At 42.2% G+C, this 21,292-nt stretch overlaps 1 protein-coding gene across 2 annotated transcripts in view; it reads right to left on the minus strand.

The window, feature by feature from the left end:
* The window catches only part of Man2a1 (mannosidase alpha class 2A member 1), a 154,694-nt gene that overhangs the window by 108,167 nt on the left and 25,235 nt on the right, over positions 1 to 21,292 (minus strand). For both annotated transcript variants that reach the window (XM_021643630.2, XM_021643631.2), the window contains one exon: positions 10,496 to 10,667. In XM_021643630.2, coding sequence (XP_021499305.1) covers positions 10,496 to 10,667 — 172 coding nt within the window. The remainder of the gene's footprint in view (positions 1 to 10,495; positions 10,668 to 21,292) is intronic.

Below are 21,292 nucleotides of genomic sequence, written 5' to 3' on the forward strand. Positions count from 1 at the left end.
GAAGAATTTCCTGCTCAAGAAGCTGTAAATCATTTTTAGTGAGTGTCATGTCTTCCTCCACGCAGACTCATCAGACATTTGGAATTTGGTCACACACAGACGGATACACTCAAAGAGCTTCTCTCCCTAATGGGAAAATTGTTACAGACAACTTAGTAGCAAACAATGCATCATTTAGCAAGCTTCAAAGAATCACAAATTAATTTCACATGAGAAAATGAGATGAATTTGTAATCATGCATTGGGGGAAATAGGAAATAATGTAAGATGGCATGCTGGGTTCCATTCTTAAATACAAAATTAGTTAAATGGAAAAGTAAAAAGAGAATGGTGTCTCCCACAGAATCAATTCATGCCCTGAAGACATCTGCTAACCAGACCAACTGATGCACACTCTTTTTGTGTGCAGTACCTACTGGGAAAGTGTAAGTGAGACTTATTTTAAACTCCCATATGATGGCTTGTATTTTCTAATAGTCTGGATGCCAGACTTCAAAGATTGAGTATAACAGAAAAAGAGAAAGTGATTCATTTCTCTTAATTTGTCCTCTGTGCATTCTGGATTTGCTCTTCCCCTCAACTTCTCATCCCCATCTTCCCTTCTACCACGGATCTAAGTGGCCCAGATGAGCTCACCACTAACCACCGTATCCTACCAAACGTCAACAGAGCTATTACCTTTCATAAACTCTAAAGGCTCTTTCGTAGCGTTCATAACTGAAGCTCATTAAACACCTGCATGCTCACTGTCTTTTTTCTCCAACAGAACATAAGCTCCAGGAGGGCAGGAATTTCCTCACTGTCATTTAACACTCACAAGAAAAATGTGATAACACAAGAGGGAAAGAAAGAATAAATGTCAGAGATTTCAAAAATAACCGACCTCTTAGAAAGAAACGTAACCTCATTCAGACCGGTACACAAGCCCAATGGAAAGTGGCATGCCAAGTCGCACCTGTCAGGTTATAAAGAGCGGGAGGCTGCGTAACAGTCTGAGAAGCTGCAGACGTGTGGAGAGAGGTATTCACACATGCAGCTGCAGGATCTATCCAACCGTAGGCTGCCATGCACCCAACGTCACTCAGAATAGTCAGAACGCACTAACACCAAAGATAAACGCTGAGCTCTGCATTAGCAAGGGACAAGGAATGAATGCAGGGTCAGCAGCTGGCAGTGATTAAGTTAAGTCTCCTTCATAAAGGACTTTCTAAAAGTTCTTCAAGATACGCATTTAAAGGTTAGGTAATGGTGGTGCATGCCTTTAATCTCAGCACTCAGAAGGCAGAAGCAGGCTAATCTCTGACTTGGGGTCTACAAAGCCAGTTCCAGGACAGCCAGAGCTATACAGAGAAATCCTGTCAAAAAAAAAAAAAAAAAAAAAAAGAAATGAATTCATGAATTCATTTTTTATTGCCGAGTAGCATCGTTTTTGTCCATCACCTTGCTGACAGACATTTGAACTATTTCCAGTCTGGTGTGAAAATGTGGCACAAGTCTTTGTGAATAAGATTTCATTTCTCCCAGATTGATTTCCAGATCAGCTCCTCACACGAGACACGTATGTTCATTTGGAAACTCCCAGACGACATCCCCTTTAAGTTCCAACCGCAAGCCACTCCAGTGTTCCAGCTGCCGCACCTTCTCCCTCGCCTTTGCCGCTATCCGCCTTTTACCATGACACCCTGGACTGGCATCTTCCAATGGCCTCTGCAGATCCTGTTCATCAGGGATGTAGCCTAACCAATCTCTTCAGGTGTTTGAGGTGCCAAGTTCTTGCTAATCCTTGGCCTTTAGTCACAGTCTTCTCCTCGGAACCTAGAATTCCTTCCCCAAGCTCTCACGCCCGCTTTTTGACCGGCTAGTTTTAGTTACCCTCGATTTCATCCTGAATACTCCATGCTTTCAGAGTTCACTGGAAACATTACTGCCCTGACTAGTCCCTGAGGGCTTACCTTGACTCTTAACACAGTAAATATTTGTTGAATGAAGAATGACACAGTAAGTGGGGAAGGCTTCGGAGATGAGATGATATTTTACCTGAGTTATGGGAAAGATCAATTACTTGATGCATCAACAACACTGACGTATGAAGACGTCAGTGGCACGGCATGCCAGAAGTCTAGGGCCGTGCTGGCCTGAAAGTGACTGAAGCATGCCTAAGGGCAAAATGGAAGGTGGGAGACAACTGGGGTCAGAGGCAGACACCCGGGAAGAAAGCTAAACGAGAGCAGTGTCGAAGCTGGACAGCATTTTTGACTGAAGCACCTCAGAGCCTAGAAGCAACATGGTGAGAAAACCGCCGGTGAATGGGCAGGGCTGGCAGCAGGAAGACAGCTGGGGTTAGGAAGTCTGGGTCCGAGAAGGACCAACAGGCAGAACCGACGGAGATCTGGACCTAACTGGGCATGGCCCAAAAGCTTTGAAAAGCAAAGGGCCATGACAGTGAGGGGCACTGAGTTGTAGGGGAACACCCCAACTTTGGTCCTTTCTCCACCCCAGTAAGAGAGCCTCATGCAGTAAAGTCAGGGGTGTGCCAAGGCATCAACGTGCCTGGGACACAGCGGCACATGCTCAATAGGTTTTGGATCTTACCAAATCATTAACCAGGGAAGACAAAGGAAGTCAAGATTGGGCTTTAGGCCCAGGAGTACTTCAAATACTGGGCAACAGGTGGCAGAGCTCAAGGCCAACACAGTTGAATAGCAAGTTCCAGGACAACCAGGAAGAGAGAGTCTACCTCCAAAACAAAGTAAAAGAAAAAGAACAAAACAGTGAATGGGCATCCCCAAATAAAGAGAGTGTCACCTCACAGGCGAGGAAGAAACCAGCTCCTTCGGATCTCCATGCAGCACTCTCATGTCTGAAGAAACACCACAGGCTCTTCACACAATCTCAACTGCCACTGACTGTAAACTTCACAAGACACACTAGTTTCACCCTGCTCTGTAAATTTTACAGCAGCCTTTGGTTAAACACCGTAAAATCCAACCTGTATAAATGTATTATAAATGAGTCTCTGTAAGAGCATTAATGGCCCATTTTTCTGGGAAAACCCCAAGTGTGCATCAGTTAAGTCTGCATGAGTTGAGTCACAGTAGTTAGGCAGGTAGCAGCAAATGTTTCTGAACTCAATGAAGTTTTTACTTAAATGCAAAACTGGAGAAAATGAAATAGGATGCTTAAACTATTAGATGAAAGACTATGGCTTCTTGGAAAAGTAATAAAGCACATTCATATGATAAAAAGCCTGATGTGCAGCAGACATGAAATATATGTTTCATACCATAAAAAGAAACAAACAAACAAACAAACAAAAAACCACCAACACAGTAAGGCTAGTCAAGATGTGGGTAAACATCAGTGTTCCAGGTTCCAGGCACTTCTGGAAACACGGGTCATGATGACAGGAGCCAAGCCACCCCACAGCCTCAGAGCCCACGGAGGAACTAAGCCAGTCAAAGGAAATGCTAAGGGACAATGGTTGACAGAATCAAACATTGGTCAGCTGCTTCACATTTCAGTGGGTCATAAACATTAGGCAGTATTTCCCCGAGTACAGCCAAGAGTATCCACATGAAAAGCCAGAAAGGTAAACAAAGCAAGCGCAGACAGAGAGTGCGCTGATGACTTTATGGAAGGGAGTTTCTTTTAAATCCCCCAGACACGTGTTCAGAGAGACCACTGCAATTATAATTGATTAAATTATTTTGAATTACAAAAAGCAATAGAAAGCGCAATGCTGTTTACATGGATCTGTCCTTAGTTAACTTGATTTCCCCTTTTAAAGGTTTCTGAAGCCTAATGCTGTGCCACTGTGGGGGAAGAATGCAACAGGTCATTGCTGGTGCTCACGGGAAAGCTTCCCTGATTCTGTTAAGCCCCTCATCAAGTAGTGCTCTCCGGAATTAAGGAAGGCTTCAGTGGGCTGTGTGGGAATCCACAGGCCTGCGATGAAGCAGACAACCTGTATGTTCAGGTTTAGGTATCTGACTCATCAAGAAGAAAAAATTTATACAGACATTTCAACCGGAGTCAAAAATGTTATCAGTTGCCTATTTTAAGCACTATTAAAAGTTTTAAATAGTGGGAGCAAAAACTGAAGGATTAATTTTGCTACAACATGCACAGACGGTGGCCTACTTAGGCAACAAGTGCCCTCTGGGTGGTGTGTTCAAGTAAGGAAACAAATGCCACTGCTCCAGATCAGAGGTTCTAACCTGGGGGCTGAGGCCCCTTTGGGGGTTGGACCCTTTCACAGGGGTCACTTAGAATAACCCAGATATTTGTATCATGATTCATAACAATAGCAAACTTACAGTTATGAAGTAGCAATGAAAATAACTTTATGCCTGGGAGTCGCCACAGCAGTATGGTATTGAAGGACGCAGCACTAGGAAGGGTGAGGACCCCTGCCCCAGATCCATAGTCAGATGGCAAAATGGAATACAGTTGAGTATTTGTCGCTGGGAGAGAATTTCAACCAACGTGAATAAAACCAAAACTCAATGTTCTGAGATACCTGTATGACATCTTTTGTCAAGCAAAATGGTGCCATTCCCCCCACTGAGCCCCACTGAAGCCAAAGAAGCAGCTTCCGAAGGCTCTGCATAAGGCTGAGCACTAGTTTCTAATTTGAATCCAACCTGTAGTTCTCATCCTTTGTCATAAATATTGAGTCGGAGCATACAAAACTGGCATTTTTTCCTCACATCAAGAACAGTCAGATATTAACATTTTATTTGGCTCTGCCTAAATAGACAACAGCAAAGAAAAAAATAGAGGGAAACGCACAGGAAGAATCAGGAAGGGGCCATGCATACGCCATGAAGTTGGCGGCATCTCTCCCAGAGTGGGTAAATGTAAAATAAATTCAACTCTGAACGCGCTGCTGACTGTCTGGAAAGCCGGACAGAGGCCTCTGCCATGAATGAGGATCCCTGCAGGCTGAGGTGCGGCCCCTGTTTTGTGTAAAGTCTCTTCCCGAGAGGCCAGTTCCTCTTCAGCACCAGGCTTCAGCCTTTTCCTCTTCTAGCCAGGGATCTTTACGTCCTGACGGTTCGCTGTTTCGGATCCCAGCTCCACTGCCTACAACACCTGACCCACGAAGTGTGGACTGCAAGCCCGCGTGACTCTACTGAACACAGCAGGCAGCAAGCACAGTATCCTACAGTGCCTGGACTCCACTGACTCGCTGATAATGCACACAGCCCACATCTCCTGTTGAGCTTAGAGGTGACACACATACAGAAAAAGCCAGATGCAGAAAGCCAGTCCAGGCTCAGGGTTCAGCAGCTTCACCAAGAAAACAGAAAGATGGCAGAGATAGACATTCCTTCTCTAGGTCTTTCTAACAACCTCAGCTCCAATTCTTATTTCATCTGCCGCCCCCCCCCCCCACTGGATTCCCAACTCTCAAAACTGCCTCCAGGATTCCTTTCCCCAACAAGACATAGTAGGGATATCACCTAGCTTCCTCAAAAAAACAAAAAATGATGTTGGGAGCACCTTCCTGGGCACAATCAAGGACAAAACTATAACTCCAAGCTCAGTGATGGGCTGGAAGAAGATGAGGTCAGGATGAATGTCCACAGAACCAGAGAGGGAAGTACAGACGTTGCCAGTCTGTTCCCCTTCCCTCCTGTTCTCAACCCTCATCTCATTCAAGATTCAAAGTCCTGCTTGGGAGGCAGAGGCAGGAGGATCTTTATATGTTTAAAGCCAGCCTGGTCTACAGAGTGGGTTTCAGGACAGCCAGGGCTGCACAGAGAAACCCTGTTTTGAAAAACCAAACAATCAAGATTCAAAGTCCTGAAAATCAGTAAGTTGAATAACTGAGCCTGCCTGTCTGCTTACCTGACCTGTCTGGTGAAGGGCAGGATGGTGGAGAACTTGAATTCTCTACCTCAAAGACCATTTCCCAAAATAAACAGTTGAAGTCATGTGATAAATACAGCAAGGACCCTGGCAATAAATGGACAGAGAAGAAAGAGCTGCTAAGCACTTTAGACTCTATTTGTGATAATTTCCAGGCATGAATAAGCCTGTTTATAATCAGGAGTGAACATAAATACTTGGCATTATGGACAATCATTCTTAAAGTTAAGGCAAAGTGAGGAAGATGTGGATTTGATAGAGAAATGGGCAGAAGGGCAGGGGTGGGGGTGCACCCTTGAGAAGGTGCTCCCAAAATGCAATAAAACAAAGCAAGAAAATCAACACTGAAATGCATACAAAGAAGAAGAAGAAGAGAAAGGCAGAGGAAGAGGCAGAGGAGGAAGAGGAAGCAGCAGCAACAGCAGCAGCAGCAGCTAGACAAGAGTTTGGTAGTGGTGTTCTAAGACATGAGACAAAAGCAGTATTCAGCTGAGGACTATAGACCGTACATGTTGAAGAAGTCAAGCTACAGATGAAAAACAATGACGTTACATGCACCTATGTAGGTAGTGGCTTGATGAAAATTTAGAGTTTCATGTTCTTAAATGCTAAAAAGCTTCTGAGCAGCGGGTTTAAAAAAAAATCTTCAATGAAGTATTATATAAGCAAGCTTTTTAAAGACAGAACAGAAACATAAATTTATAATTAGCTTCTTATTAAAAGATGAAGACTTTCAAGATGAATTCAAGACTAAAAATTACATAAACATCCAAGGAAACTATTCCAAGCAGACAATAAAAGTTACAAAAATAAGAACTACTAATGTGTGTTAGGAATTACAAAAACAAAAACAAAAAAACAACTCGCTGTCAGGCTAGGGATATCTACAAGTGTGCAGCAGAGGACTTGTCTGGCATTCAAGAGGCCCTGGGTTCCATTCCCAGCACTGCAAAAATTATAAATAAAATGTGTTAAGCATCATATTTATATTAATTCAATCCTCATAAAAATCCAACAGAACAAACCCCAACGTCGATTCCATTTGATGAATACACTGGAACACAGAAACGTTAAATAGCTTTCCCAAAAGCAATGAAAAGGGTCAGGATTTGAAGCAAGGCAGCCTGGCCACCATACCAACCTTTCCATACTTTCCATTCCAAATTGGCTGTCTTTAAAGTAAAAAGGAACAGCAACAAAATGGTACTGATAGAAATGCTAGTCATCAAAAGAAAAACCAATTCTTTAATGCTGAAAGAGATAACTGACCCTTACGAAAAACAATCAATAGCCTGGGAGTACCCAGCGCTTTGCCATCCCTGCTCTATACCTGACTTTCAGAACTGCCTGGTAGCTGGGTAGCTGGGTGGATGGGTGGATGGGTGGATGGGTGGAAGGGCAGGTAGGTGGATAGGTGGAAAAACAAGTGAGCAACGCATCAAGCCAAAAAAGGGGGAGTTGAAGGGCACTGGTCAAAAAACAGTAGCAAGAAATGCTTTCAGTTCTGCTATGAATACTTGCTTTAGAAATGAGAATCAGCAGTAAGGGGGCTTACTATCAAGCCTGATGACCTAAGTTCAAATCCCCAGGAACATGATGGAGAGAACCAACTCCCACAAGTCGTCCTCTGACCTCTGCGTGCCTACACACACAAACAACACATAAACAAAGAAACAATGTAAAGAAGAGGGAAATCTGTCCCAAAGCAATGAGGGATTCAATTCAGTGAAAAACTGGCCATGTCTCTGTAGAGCCTGGCCCCTGAGGAGCAGCAGTGAAGGAGATGACTGCCCAGCTCCACTCGTTCCTTCAGGGGTGAACGCACAGGGATATCGGCCACGCCCTCCATGCACCATGATGCAAGGTGTACTCACACAAACCCTCTGCCTGGCTTTACATCAGACACACACACAGCTGCCAGTTTCACAGTACCTCAGCCCTATCCCGCTCCTGACAGCCACAGCCACGGGCACACTTCATATCTGTTTTTGTTTGTTTGTTTGTTTGTTTGTTTGTTTGTTTTTTGTATATGTAGGTAACGTATGCAGCTCTTTGCCAATTGAACCTATATAGGTCTTTATGGGGCCTTTTGTGTGTCATTAAGGAAACTGCTGAATGCTCAGCCAGCCCACACTTACCTATTTTTTCACAGCCCCTGGGCTTGCACTGTGCAATTTTTGCATAGCAGTGGTTTTTAGGAAGGGGTCTGTGGCACAGCAGAGGACCTGACTGTACACAGGTGAAAACAACAGATCTAAAAACAGTGACCCATCGAAAAGAATTTTAAAACAGCCCTCTCTTCAGGTTCCAATACAAGGTTCAACTCTGGTCTCAGAAGAGCGAAACTTGTAGAGTTTGTACTCTGACCACTAGACAGTCGAGCTAACTAGAAATAAATATAGCTGGAAAATGACACTCACAAGTTGCAAAGTATCCTCCTTCATGCTTCAGAAAGAAAAAAAAAGCAACAAACCAATAGTTAAGTCCAGCTGCCAGGCATTCAGGGAAAATATAATGAGAAAATGAAAATAATAGTTAAAATAGTGCTAAAAGGAAAGCAGGCAGAAGTCTATTAGGATAAGTGGACTGCCCATTTAGCGCTAGTGCAGGCAAGGAGAGCAGAAAAGAAACAAGATACTACACATTTATTCTGGGCAGTGTGGAAGTCAGCAAAACCCAACAAAAATAATGAAAAGCTTTAGGCAATCTAATTTTTAAAATAAAGAAAAAACAGATTAATAATTTTGAAAACAAAAATAACTACAAGTGGGTCCATTCATCAATTTAAGCAATCTCAATAAATTTTCTGTGTCTTTTTAGAAAATATGTATCAATGAGTAAGATGTAGCTCTTGGGAGCTGGCAATAAGGCAAATGCCAGTTCTATGTGACTTGGAAGAGTACAAAGTTTTGAAAGGTAGCAGAGGGAAGGCAGCTGTAATCTACAGACAAATGCAGTTCAGTGTTCTCTCTTTCCTCCCTCCCCCTCTATGTCTGCATGGACTCTGTCTCTCTATCCGTGTCTCTGCCTCCTCTCCTCCACCCTGTGTGAGGGGGATGAGAGAACATCACGTTAATCTAAAGCATTGCTAATATTTCAACTTAGAAAGTCACGATACATTATGTATGTCTTTGGAATTGCAGATTCTCTTGTGTTAACTGGATCCTGTCAATCCTGGTTGCTATGACAGCACTTGTCCATGGAGGAAGAATGGCTTCTCCCATGACCATGATAGTACATCAATCTATTCTCATGCCCTCAAAGCCTCTATCTCTCCCCTAGCTAACTATTCAAGACTATTACCAGTGAGAAAAAATAATCTCCAGTGACTATGGTAGTCATCAGTTCTCCTCAAATTACTTTAAATTGTTCATGTCAATCTATTAAAATCTAAAGATACTTTTTGATGAGGTAGGAAAAACCTTAAAATTAATTCTAAAATCCTTTGGGAAAATTAAATTGTTACTCATTAAAAGGCTCTTCAATGCAGAAAGCTGAGATTGAAACTGTCAGACATTGAAATATTATAAAATTCCAGTAATTTTAGATAAACATCATCAAAATCCATGAAACAGATCAGAAAGACCAAGTCAGTGTATGCTTTAGTGCATAGTGAAAGATGACACTTCTGATCAGGAGGAAAAGATGGACACATTAAAACTCACAGAGTTTTGTGTGTGTGTGCTGAGGGCTGCTCGGCAGGTAGAAGCCTGGTTTGGGTGGACCACCAGCCCTATCCTATGACCTGCACGGTGCGAGTGTCCTGGACTATAACGCAAGAAGCTACTTCAGAGAACAAGAAAAGGGAATTATCAGTTACAACTGGCAGTGCTCAGAACAATGACTACTGGATCAGGAGTGATGTGGAAACGATAAACAAATATTCTCTGGCAATGCCAGGCTCTTCAAAACAAGTACTCTCAGATCAGAAGGCTTCCCCTCCCCAAATGCCAACTGACTTTTAAATTGTAAAGTAAGAATTTTAAAATCTCAGGAAAAAAAAAAAAAAAAGAACTCTTTATCTTAACTGTAGCTTGAGAAAGACCTAACTCTGGCAGCAAAAGCAACAGCCAAAAAAAAAAAAAATTAACAATTTAACTACATAAAATGTTGGTCTGTATGTCATGAACTAACAAGAAAATAAAATCTTCAGGAGACCATATACATCCCTACAAAATAGTAAAAAGCAGTAATGAGTCATACCACCAAAACAAAAACCAGCTACCTTTGTTTATTTGAGAAAATACCCAAAACTATTGGTGAAAAATAAAAACAAACTATTTTTCAGACATGCTGGCCATGGTCTTCAAAGATTACACAGCTGAAAAGAGGCAGAGACACTAGCACAATTATATTTAGAACATCAGGCAGTGATCCTTCTGAACGCCCTTAAGATAACTCCTTCGACCTAGCAAGCCCATTTCCGGGACAGAGGATGAACTGAGGATTCCAACAGAAAGGCTCTGCTTCCCTCTCTTGGGGAGGAACTAAGATCAATGTAATTCAAGAGGAGAAGAATACTAAATTTCATCTATAAGGCTAAAAATTCACCTAAAAACTCCACATTTGTTACGGATCTTTAATGCTACTAAATTAAAAAAAAAAAAGTTTTGAAACAAACCTTTTAACAGCTTCCTTCTTCGGAATATCTATCATATCCCACCATTTTGCAAGGTAAGAGATCTCAGACCACATAAACTTCCTCCTTGAGTCTTCTTTCAGCTTTAGGACCATGTTATTAAAAATATACTGAGTCTTGTCTCTAAAGTAGTCATTGAAAGTCTTCAACCAACCTAAATCAAGACACAAAGACACCACAAAGGTCCAATTGATTTAGCTGATTGCAACTTAGTCACATTCCAATGAGTTACTGCTGGACACCCTCAGCCCTTTCCTTCAAATAAAGACCACACTGAAAACCTAGTCATCGGGTTCAATTAATGAAATTCCTTTTTAGGTGACAGCAAAGTAAACCTACTGTCACGGAAATGGTGAACTATTCAGACAGTGCACAAAAATTCAGACAGAAATGAAAACAATTAACTAAAGGTAAAAGAAAAAGTTATTTATATTTAACAGTTAATTCAATGACCTATTCTAGAAAAGGTTTTGTTTTTTTTAATCTAAAATAGTACTAACAAGTACTATCCTCATACCTTGGGATCAGAATCGTACCCGCCTGTCATATAGCTGAAATCCCCGCCCAGCCAGTCAGTTAAAACCAAGGCAAAGCACGGCGAATATGCCCTAACGCTGGCAACAAAGCAAGAGTGACCGCAGCACGATCTGCACACTGAGCACAGCGTCTGCCACAATAGGCTTTTGTTCCCAAAGGCCGTCACGCAATTTTCTATGCACACAAAGTCACACTGAGGAAACATCGAAGGTGAACACGTTAGTGCTGCTCCACGCCAACAAGAGAACCTTTATCCTACTACTTCCCAAGTCACTCGGAAATTGGCCCTCAACCCCAAAATCATTAGCATTTGGGGTGTATGAAACATTTCTTACAGGACTCCTGGGCCCAAGCGCAGGTCCACAAGATAGATGACCAGAATGGCAAAGGCTACCATCCACACAGCCACCAACTGCACAGACTGGTGACAGAAAATGTGGACCCCATGGGGGATGGTTTCTTCTCCTCTTCAGAGGGAAAAGAACTGCTACCGAACCAAGCTGAATGGCTGTTTAGCTGCTACCAAAATCCACACATTCAAGACACCTGAAGGATAGCAAGTCCAAAGAGCATTTGTTTGCCTGTGAGAACTGCATTGGCTAGTGACAAAAAAAGAGAAGTACAACCATGCTAGGTTGGGGCATATGACACTTCAGCAGGGTCGTCTCGAACAGCTGCATCAGAAAAGGGCATTGCAGCTGTGACTACCTCTCCCAGATGCTGGGCACCTGCAATATTCAGGTGTGACAGTAGGAGCCCAGACAGAAATACAATGTCAAGTTTTCTTTGTAAGACTTTCTCAATCTAGGGCACATCTGAGCTGGTCTGTCATCGAAGAGTGCTGTCTGGATGATTTAACTTCTCCATGTTAGACTAAAACTCCTGGATGAAGAGCAGAACGCCACGATGTCTCCTGTAAGAGTGGTGTGCAAACAATCCCCCCTTGTTCCCACAGTGCACTGACTCTGAGCCCCACATCAAGCACTGAGCCAGGACCCACATCTAGATTCCCAGAATGGAGCAAAGAAATTGCTGTCTACCCTTAAAGGAGGATGTCCATCCCAAGAGTCGTGAGTTTGAAGAGGTGAGCACTCAATACAAAGCGTGGAAGAGGTAACAGGGAACCTGAAAAACCACAGAATAGCTGGTTGTTTTTTTTTTGTTTCCTATCAACAGCCTGGCATTGGTCTTTCCTATCAAATAAGGGAAAGGCAAAATTTTTAAAGGCATTTCTGTGTCGGGTATTGAAATCACAGCTCTTCCTACTTCAAAATGGGATTGTAGTGAAGATAAGGTCTTAATAAAGTTAATATGGGTAAGAAAAAGACACGAGTGCTGACTGGCCCCTTGACTTGCAGTCTCTAGACTGTGAGAAAACAACCTTGAGTTGTATTGAAACACTCAGTCTGTGGAGCTCTGTTCAGAGGCTGGGAGACGATTGCAGCCTGAGAACTAATTAATGCTACGACTTGGCAAAGACTAAAGATTACAATATTGATTTATCAGCTCCCGTCATAATGTTTGATTTAATATTCTATATCTACCTACACAGCACAGGCTGAATTCCCAGATGTAAAAGCAAGCGTACTCCTGCGCTACGATCTCATGTGTGTGGAACAAGGACCACTGCCACTCCCTGAAGGGCTCAATTAGAAGCATCATGTTTAAAACGTCCCACATACCTCTTGCCTGCACTTCAGCAAAGGTCAGTGCTATCCCTAATTACTCACCTGTGGACAAAATTAAGGCACTCTGGGCAGTGTAAAGCCTCCAAAATAAACACAAAAACCTTCTATAATCTAACATAAATGGCAAAGTAAGGAGGACTATTTTTTTTATCAGTCAAAGACCTTTGTAAAAGTAAATTAAGTCTGTATTTTCAACAGCTGAAGCTTGTTACTAGCAGAGACCTCTGCATTTCAAAGACAGTTTATCGCAAGAGTTTTCATGGAGAAACTACAACGACTGATTACTCATCCACTCCGCCTTCAACACTTCGGTTGCCCTTCAACAATCAGGCAGAAAATACGTCAGAGATATTTACGTGAGGCAAAATACAAGCTCAGAGACATCAACTGAAAAGCCTTCCATAAAACTCATCTATAATTGATACTAATACTGCTACAATTAATGAATAAAGAGCTGAGAGTTTCTCGCAGCTTTCAATGTTGAGTAATATAACAGTAAATTAGCTTTTATTGCTCTTATACAATAGACTAATCAAGTATTCCCTTTTACCCTGAATTGGTTCTTTCTTCCTCTAAATTACTGTAAAAACTACAATTGCATATTAACGTGAGGCCAATCAGAAAGATAATATTTTATGCAAAGCTGCACGGGATGAATTTTTGTGATATAAAATTATATTCCTACCTCTAGATTTAATAATCTGAAGACACTGAGTTGCAAAAGCTGTTTTACTTAAATGGTCAATTCACAGCTTTTCTCTCTCCCTTGAATACACTCAGAAACTGAAACAGGACCAGAGCTACATTAAGAATAGCTTTCAGTTTACCCTTTTACACTCCAATAATGCCACCCCCCATAAAACAACTAACATCTTTTTAAATAAGTTAGAAAGTTAACATGAGTGAATAATTACAAGTTCTACAAAGAAGGTGTAAACCCCAAATTCAGTGTCATTATTTTTTTCAGTTCTAAAATAAAAACAACTCTAATGACATTGAAAGCCCAGTTTTTTATCTTCTATGTGCATTTAAGCAACCTAGTATTTATTCACTGGCAAATAATTCTTTGCATTTTTTATTTATTATTCTGGATCACTTGGAAGTCTGGAAATCTAATCCTCTTAAGGGACACTGTGTTCATTCGAACTACCACCCCAGAGCCTGGGCAAAAGGCACCTGGCCAGAGATGATCCCTCATTTTCCACTGACCACCTCCCTTTCTACAACATTACCCAGGGCAAAGAATCTGCCCACTTAGAATTTGCCCTACCCACTGAGTCCCACAGCCCCAAGTTGACTTTCACAACCTGCTAGGTCCCTCCTTGTAAGTCCTTCCTTACCAGGACGCTCAGCCCTACAAGTGGGCCCTTCAGACCTGAGAGCAGTCAGGAGGCCACCATTCAACCACACGTAAATACACGCTGCTGCCTGCAAGCTTAGCTCTGGCTGGCTGGGGACATGCCCAGCTCTGGAGGAAAGAGAGTTTGGGCTACCCCGCCGTTGTCTCTTCCCATTTTTGTGAGAAACTAAAGCCACATTCTCTCTCTCAGGTCACTGGGCTACTTCTGTCTTCGGGTGACGAAGGCCCTCCTTGCCTCCTCTCCTCTCATCTTGTGTACTCTGGCTCTAGCTCCCTGAACTTAGAAGCAGGGCTGAGTGTACAACCATAACTAAAACTTAACCCAACCAGTCCTCACAGATCTAAGAGCACAGGCATGACAGGCGAATGAGATGTAAAGCCAAAAGACTGAAACAAAAGCACGTGGCTTACATGTGAAAATGTATTCAACTAGGGTGAAGGCACAACTGACTGCAGTCAACCTTAATGTTCTGCTACTCTCCACGCTGCTCCACTATTTATATTTTAAAAGTCTCTAGGAGGCCAGGTGAAGTGGTGCACGTCTCTGATCCCAGCACTTGGGAGGCAGAGGCAGGAGGATATTTGTGAGTTCAAGGCCAGCCTGGTCTAGAGTGAGTTCCAGGAAAGCCAGGGTTACGTAGAGAGACCCTGCTGCAAAGGGGAAAAAAGTCTCTGGTAAGTGCATCCATTCCAAAAAGGAACCTCTCTCAAACGCATGGTCACAGCTGCCATAATCATGTTTTTAAATAGTATTAATTCTACTCAAAAGTTTCATAATCACTAACTTAGGAATTTATGAAAAGATTCTGAAGTGAAAGTAATGGATATTAGGGTAAATGGCAGACTGGTGATCACTACAAAACCAGCAACTTAAACTATGAATTATTTCCATTGCACTGTTCTGGTATTCTCATGTCTAAAAATAAACACAAAGAAGGTTTACAGCTTAAAAGAAAGCTTCTTTATCTTAGTAATAAAGCTTTTCTTGATCAACAAATGATCAACAGGTTTCTTCCATCATTTGTTAATCCTTCCATATCAAACTGCAATGTCCAATGTTATACTTAAGGGACAGCATATAATCTTAATTGTTATTACCATTCTTTGATTATGCTGCTGATTAATTTTAACTCCAATGTTTCTGTGATAAGTTAGGCTCCTCTGTCCCCTTAATAAACTAGAAGAGCTTTAATTACCATTCTAGTTTACATATTCAAACATGTATTGAGTATCTAGTAAGGACTAAGTAAGTGATAGGGCCAAGCTAAATGGTTGTACAGAGAATATCAGAACAAAATGCTGTGGGAACAGAGAAACAGTGGAGTCCTGGCAGGGTAAGAGAACACGCATCACCAGACAGAGGCACGAGCAAATGGAGAAGCAGTAACCATGGGGTCCGTCGAAACACGGTCTCCACGTAGCTGCTCTGTGGCATACAGGACGAGGTCTGATGAGCCACTTAATAAAAACAGAAGTGGGATACTAAAAATCCTCTAAACATTGTCTGTTCCTAAAGAAGCACAGGAGGGGGAATTGACGGTTTTCTGTCTCCGAGTGCACTGAAAATGGTAGGCGTAGACTGCAGGGCAAAGCTGAAACAAGAAACGGAAGTGAGACGCTAGAGCTCTGGTTAAAATGGTTACGGGTGGAGTGGAAATGGGCTGAAGGAAACAGGAGGTGACAAGGCAGAGTGGAGGGAACTTTGTGACTAAAGTTTTCAGGATGTGGAGAGTGAAAAAAAAAAGAAGAAGAAACGAGGCGGAGGCTCTTGGAAGGGCTCTGCACACCAACAAACCTGCTGATTCCTCTAAAATTCTAAACGCTTTGAACTCGGGTTTCCAAAGGAAGATAACCTTTCGTTCTCGGTGGCTCAGCACCAGCTAAGAGTTTTCTAAGCGTATCAGCTTCACTCCTGCAACAGCATTTGAGATATGGCACTTTTTAAGGCATCTGAGACACCTGCACTGGAAATTTCACCCCCCGCCACAGAACTGATGTGCATTGTCCCTTAGAAGAGCTGAGCGAGCGTGTGCTCCTCCCGCCGCCGGGTGGCTCCCACCGAGGAGTGCCTCACACACACTGCTCGCCTAGGTGCCGGTGAGAGAGCGGCACCCCTTTCCAGCTAAGTTCCACATCTGTGTTAAGCTGCTTCCTCTTCCCTGCTAGGGGACTCATCAACATCGACTACCACCATCTCCCCAGGGAGTCCTCCGCACGCAGAGTAGCTGCTTAAAATCATGGGTATCTGTGGAGCGGGGTGGGGGGTATACTGGAGATGCTGATGGGTGATGGGTTTCTCTTAAGATACAGAACTTGCCTACTCAGACTTAGTTTCTGGAAGTCACTTTAAAAGCTGGAAAATACTCCTAAATTACTTCTAATCATAAAGGAAAAATGTAGCAATAAGGAAGGCCACTCACCACCCATGTGTTTAAAGACAGAGATATCCATTTCAATATGAGTAAATCAGAAGGCACAAACAGGAAATACAGTGATGTGTGCACTTTTACAAGACATTGGTAAAGTTATTTTTCTGTTTAATAATACCAGCATATATGATGTGAGCTACGACAGCATTAATTTCCTTACGGGTGCTCTGCCTGTGGCTTCAGCACTATCACCCATGAGTGGTCATTTTATATTAAAGCGCAAATCTCAAGTTGTGGTTCGGCTGCCAGGTTGTGGTGCCAAGTCCACTCTGCCATGGGCACGTCTCTAATCCTCTCTCCTGCTTTTTTTCCTGTGAAACAGGGGTAATGCTATAGGATTACCATAGCGCTGCTGAGAAGAGTAATGGTTCTAGTAAACATAAAATGCCCAGGATGGTGGGAAATGCCTGGAACATGAGCCTAGGTGTCAGTACTAACTTTCATCACTAGGGCATTGGTGAGTCCTCACGCGTTCAGAGCGGGGAAATAGATGGAGGCTGAAATGAGAGGGGTTGGAAGATGTACACCGATCACCCGCATCTCTCCAGAGCAACTAACACGCGTGTTCCTCGAGAATGAAATCCACTGATGGCCCAAATCACCCGTGCTTTTCTCCTCTAAAAAGGAAACTCAATACTCACAGTTAAGAAACTTAATACTCACAGTTAAGTTTAAGACCTCTTAAAAACAGAATTCCACAAAGCTATGTTATTTAATTCTCAAATGCTATCATTCAGATAACATTCAAGATGCCAAAAGTTAAACATGAGTTTCAAAGAAACAGTAAGTGAATATTTAATATAAATATGACCAATTTAAAATTTGGAATACACACACTAAAAAATAAAAACAAACTACCCATTGATTATTAAAAATTCAGAAACCATACAAATGCGCTAAGTGGCTAATCTCTGTAAAATAAGGTAGAAAGTCTATTTGGATTAAATAATCTTAAGAAACAGGATGGCCAATAGAGAGAGCATGATTTATGGATTTTAGAGTCACACAACCCTGAGCTTGAAACCACCAGGCTCTGAGAAATTATCATTGCCTGACTTCCAACAAATTACTGCGCCATCAAATGTGGCTTCATTTCCTATTTTCCCCTTCCTTTGCAAGACTGACAAAGAACCCTGCCTCTCAATTCCTCCTCATGCTATGTGGGCTGAGGAAGTGACGCTTCCTGTGACAGACATCAAAACCAAGAAACATGGTTTACCCTGCACTAGCTAAACAGCATTCAACTTCCTCCCACGCCTACACCAAAGTCCCCAGTGCCTTGCACAGCGCTGGCTCCCTCTCCACTTTGATCTACACAGACATTCACCAACAACAGCTGGCCAAACACTTTTCAATTCCAACAGTGCAACATCTGACCAAAACCGTCTGAAAATTCACACTGTGATTTCATGTTTGTGTTCTTTTTGAACCATAGGCGACAGATGTATAAACAAATCTATTTCGAATTATTATGTAACACTAAATACAAAAATGAATCTTCTTAGTTTTAAAAACGGGCAAAATCCATCACTTATTCAGTCAATACTTTTTTTTCTGAAGAGCTCTAACTGCACAAAAGAAAATTATTTTCCAGTATAACTTGAGGGACTAGCTCTCCCTGCTGCTGCAGAGCCATCCCACAGGGGATGACTCTCTAATGTGCATCTCACAAAACGCCTCACTGACAATATGTTGCTCAGCCTGCCATTCAGGGTACCTTATCTTTTCTCTCCACACTGTGATGTCTTTGGAGGAAAATTAACTAAATATTTCGGCAGTTTAACTAGTGTGGAGTGGAGAATTAAGATTATAGATACAAAGGTGCTGTAATTGTGCTCTAATCAGCTTATTAAATATAACACGAACATGTATCAGTCAACTCATTTAATTTCATGGTCTATGACTCAAAACTTTTCAAATCCATAACAATACAAAGTTATCAGCATTTACCTAACAACTCCTTTCCTATTTTGTTTTAATTCATGTAAATCGTTCAAATACTACACTACATATTCTTCTGGCCTGGAAGAAGGCTTAATTAGGAAGTTTATTAAAGTACTTTTTTTTTAAAGTTTACCTTGTCTTACCTACTAACACTAACTGAGCCCTAAAAGAAAACCATCTACACACATACGTGTGTATCTACATATGGGCGAATACATAAATACCATAAATTCCTTGTTAGGGGACAACTACAGGACTTGTTTAAAAATCTATTTCAAATATTTCTATTCCCAACAGACATAAATCCACTGATGAAACAAACTACTGAGCCAAAGCTTGTTTTAAATTGTTGCTGCAGAAAATGCAAACAACTCTCTATAAATCTCATTTAGAAAGTAAATTGCCTAATTGCACATTCATTTGGGAGTATTCTACAAAGATTTCCCATTACAGTCATATTTTGACTTAGAAATACACATCACATATTTTTCTGTTTTCTCCCTATTAAGACAGTGATTTTTTCATGATCTGAATGTTTCCATTTTTCACAGGATAATTTAGGTTATCAATACTCTATTTTTGTTAAGGAATAGTGAAAATTACTCAAAAAGCCAGTGGGTCCTTCTCTATGCCGTTCTGCTTCATGGCAAAGATTGCTTTAGGTGTAAGGGGTCTATTTCTGACCACTATTTTTAACTCAAGTGGAGAGCCAGCCTAAGGGTAAGGGTCATTAACATCCTCTACTAAGACAAAAGATTCCACTATGGTTGCTAGGATACCAGCAGACAGATTCATTTATTGCAGTCAGAAACAGTTATTAAGGATGTCCTCTCAAAAAACAACATACTACAGGAGGAACCATGATGCAAACAAACAGGGATCTAAGAAATCCCTGCCCTCAAAGGGCTCCACACTGCTGCTACTCTAAAAAAATGCAAAGTACATTTTAAATAAAATGTTTATTCAAGGAATAGGAATAAGGAGACATCAGAAAAGATGGGGCTGAATGCAAAACATGAGACAAGCAACAAGCCAAGTGTTTGTCCCTAACCTAGAGAGTCAGTTATGACTGCAGTGACTTGTCAGCAGAACTAGTCCCTGCTCTAGGTGCTCCACTACGGGCCAGCGCGACAAGTGAGCAGGCTCAGTGAAAACACGGCATATTTCTACACGCATACAGGCAAGTGTGGGTGTGCTGCGATCCTGCGGTAAAAGAATATGTGGGCAGGTCAGAGAAGACCCTGTGCACTTAGAAGTTATCACGTGCCAACGTCTAGGCTCAGACCAAGCAATGTTCAGGACGAGGCACGTCTTCTCCGCCACTCGGGCTTACTCTGGACAGAAATCCAGGTGAACTTGATGTGAGGGGTTCCAGGGTGTTCAGTGCTCATGTCACCTTGACAAGATGATAACACCCTTCGGATGAACAGCACCACCAACCTTCTCTAAGCACCAGCTGTTTGCAAAACATTCAGCACCCTGCCTGGTAAACCAGCTCTTTTACTATTACAGCTGAGTGCTTAAGTTACAAAACAGCAAGAGATGGAGCTGGTGGGAGCTGGGTATAGAGGGAAGGGGAAATAAGTGCATGGAAAAATACTTCAAGAGAAACCAGGAGAGAGAAGCAATGGATCGTGTTCAGACCTAAAGTTGGAAGTTGCATTTAGATCAGAAAAAGTTGCCATAGAAAAGAGCATATCAAGTAAACTAGTAAAGAATGTAAGTAGATGAGTCATATGTACAGGCATGAGTAAAAAAGAAATCCTTGAAAGTAACAGGTGAGTTCGAGGCCAGCCTAGTCTACAAAGTGAGCCCTGGACAGCCAAAACTACACAAAGAAACCCTGTCTCAAAAACAAGAAGGAGAAGAAGAAGAAAGTAACAGATGAACTAGAAAAACTAGGTATAAAAAACTAGGCTTAAAAAAGGTATAAAACACAAACTTTAAAAAAATGTTTAAAAGTATTACTTTTAAAGCGCTGGGGACACTAACCACACCCGTGCTGTGCATTCACACCAGCAAGTGTGCATGCCGTATCATGTGCTCCACTAAAATTACAGCAATTTCCCCTTACCTTGGGGGTGGGGGGAAACTACCAGCCTCAAAAAATAAAAGCCTTCGTGTGAAATGACAGTAATTACAAAGACAGCAGCTATCTTTATATCATGCATGATTCCTTTATAGTTCATCCAGGGAAGGTACTATCGTCCTAATTCTACTGGATAAAAGCCTTAGCCACAGAGCTAAGTTACCTAAAGTCATCTCCTGCTGGCTCAGGCTAGGACTCATACCCCTGTCTGATAAGACAGAATAAACCCCAAAGCTCCCAAACCGCTGCTTACTACTTCTCTGCTACAGACTCGCATTTTCCAGTGAGCAGTCTGCCTTTTCTAAGTGGAGCTGACAGCATGGAGTGTTTTTTTAATTTTTTGCACTTATTTTACTTTGTAGGTGTATGAATGCTTTGCCCTGAACGTCATGTGTACACCACACGCCTGCTGAGGTCAGGAGACAGCGAGGTGGCTCCTGGAACTGGAATAATGGGTGGTTGCGAACCACCCTGTGGGTCTTGGAAACTGAATGTGCGTCCTCTGAAGAGTGATAATGCTCTTCACTTGTTACTGTCTCTCCAGCTTCCCACACAGTATTCACCAGAAACAAGTCAAACTGTCGGTACCCTGAAATGTATGTCCTCAAAATCCTTCTTAAGTTTCTCGTAGCCTCCTGCTCTACAAGTACACCCCTCTACTGGGCACAGAGAGTGGAAAAATGAGGACAAAGAACACATCGCAGGGAGGTCAGAGGGGTGAGGGCGCCCACC

This window comes from Meriones unguiculatus, chromosome 15 (genome assembly GCF_030254825.1).
Source record: "Meriones unguiculatus strain TT.TT164.6M chromosome 15, Bangor_MerUng_6.1, whole genome shotgun sequence".
NCBI lineage: Eukaryota > Metazoa > Chordata > Mammalia > Rodentia > Muridae > Meriones > Meriones unguiculatus.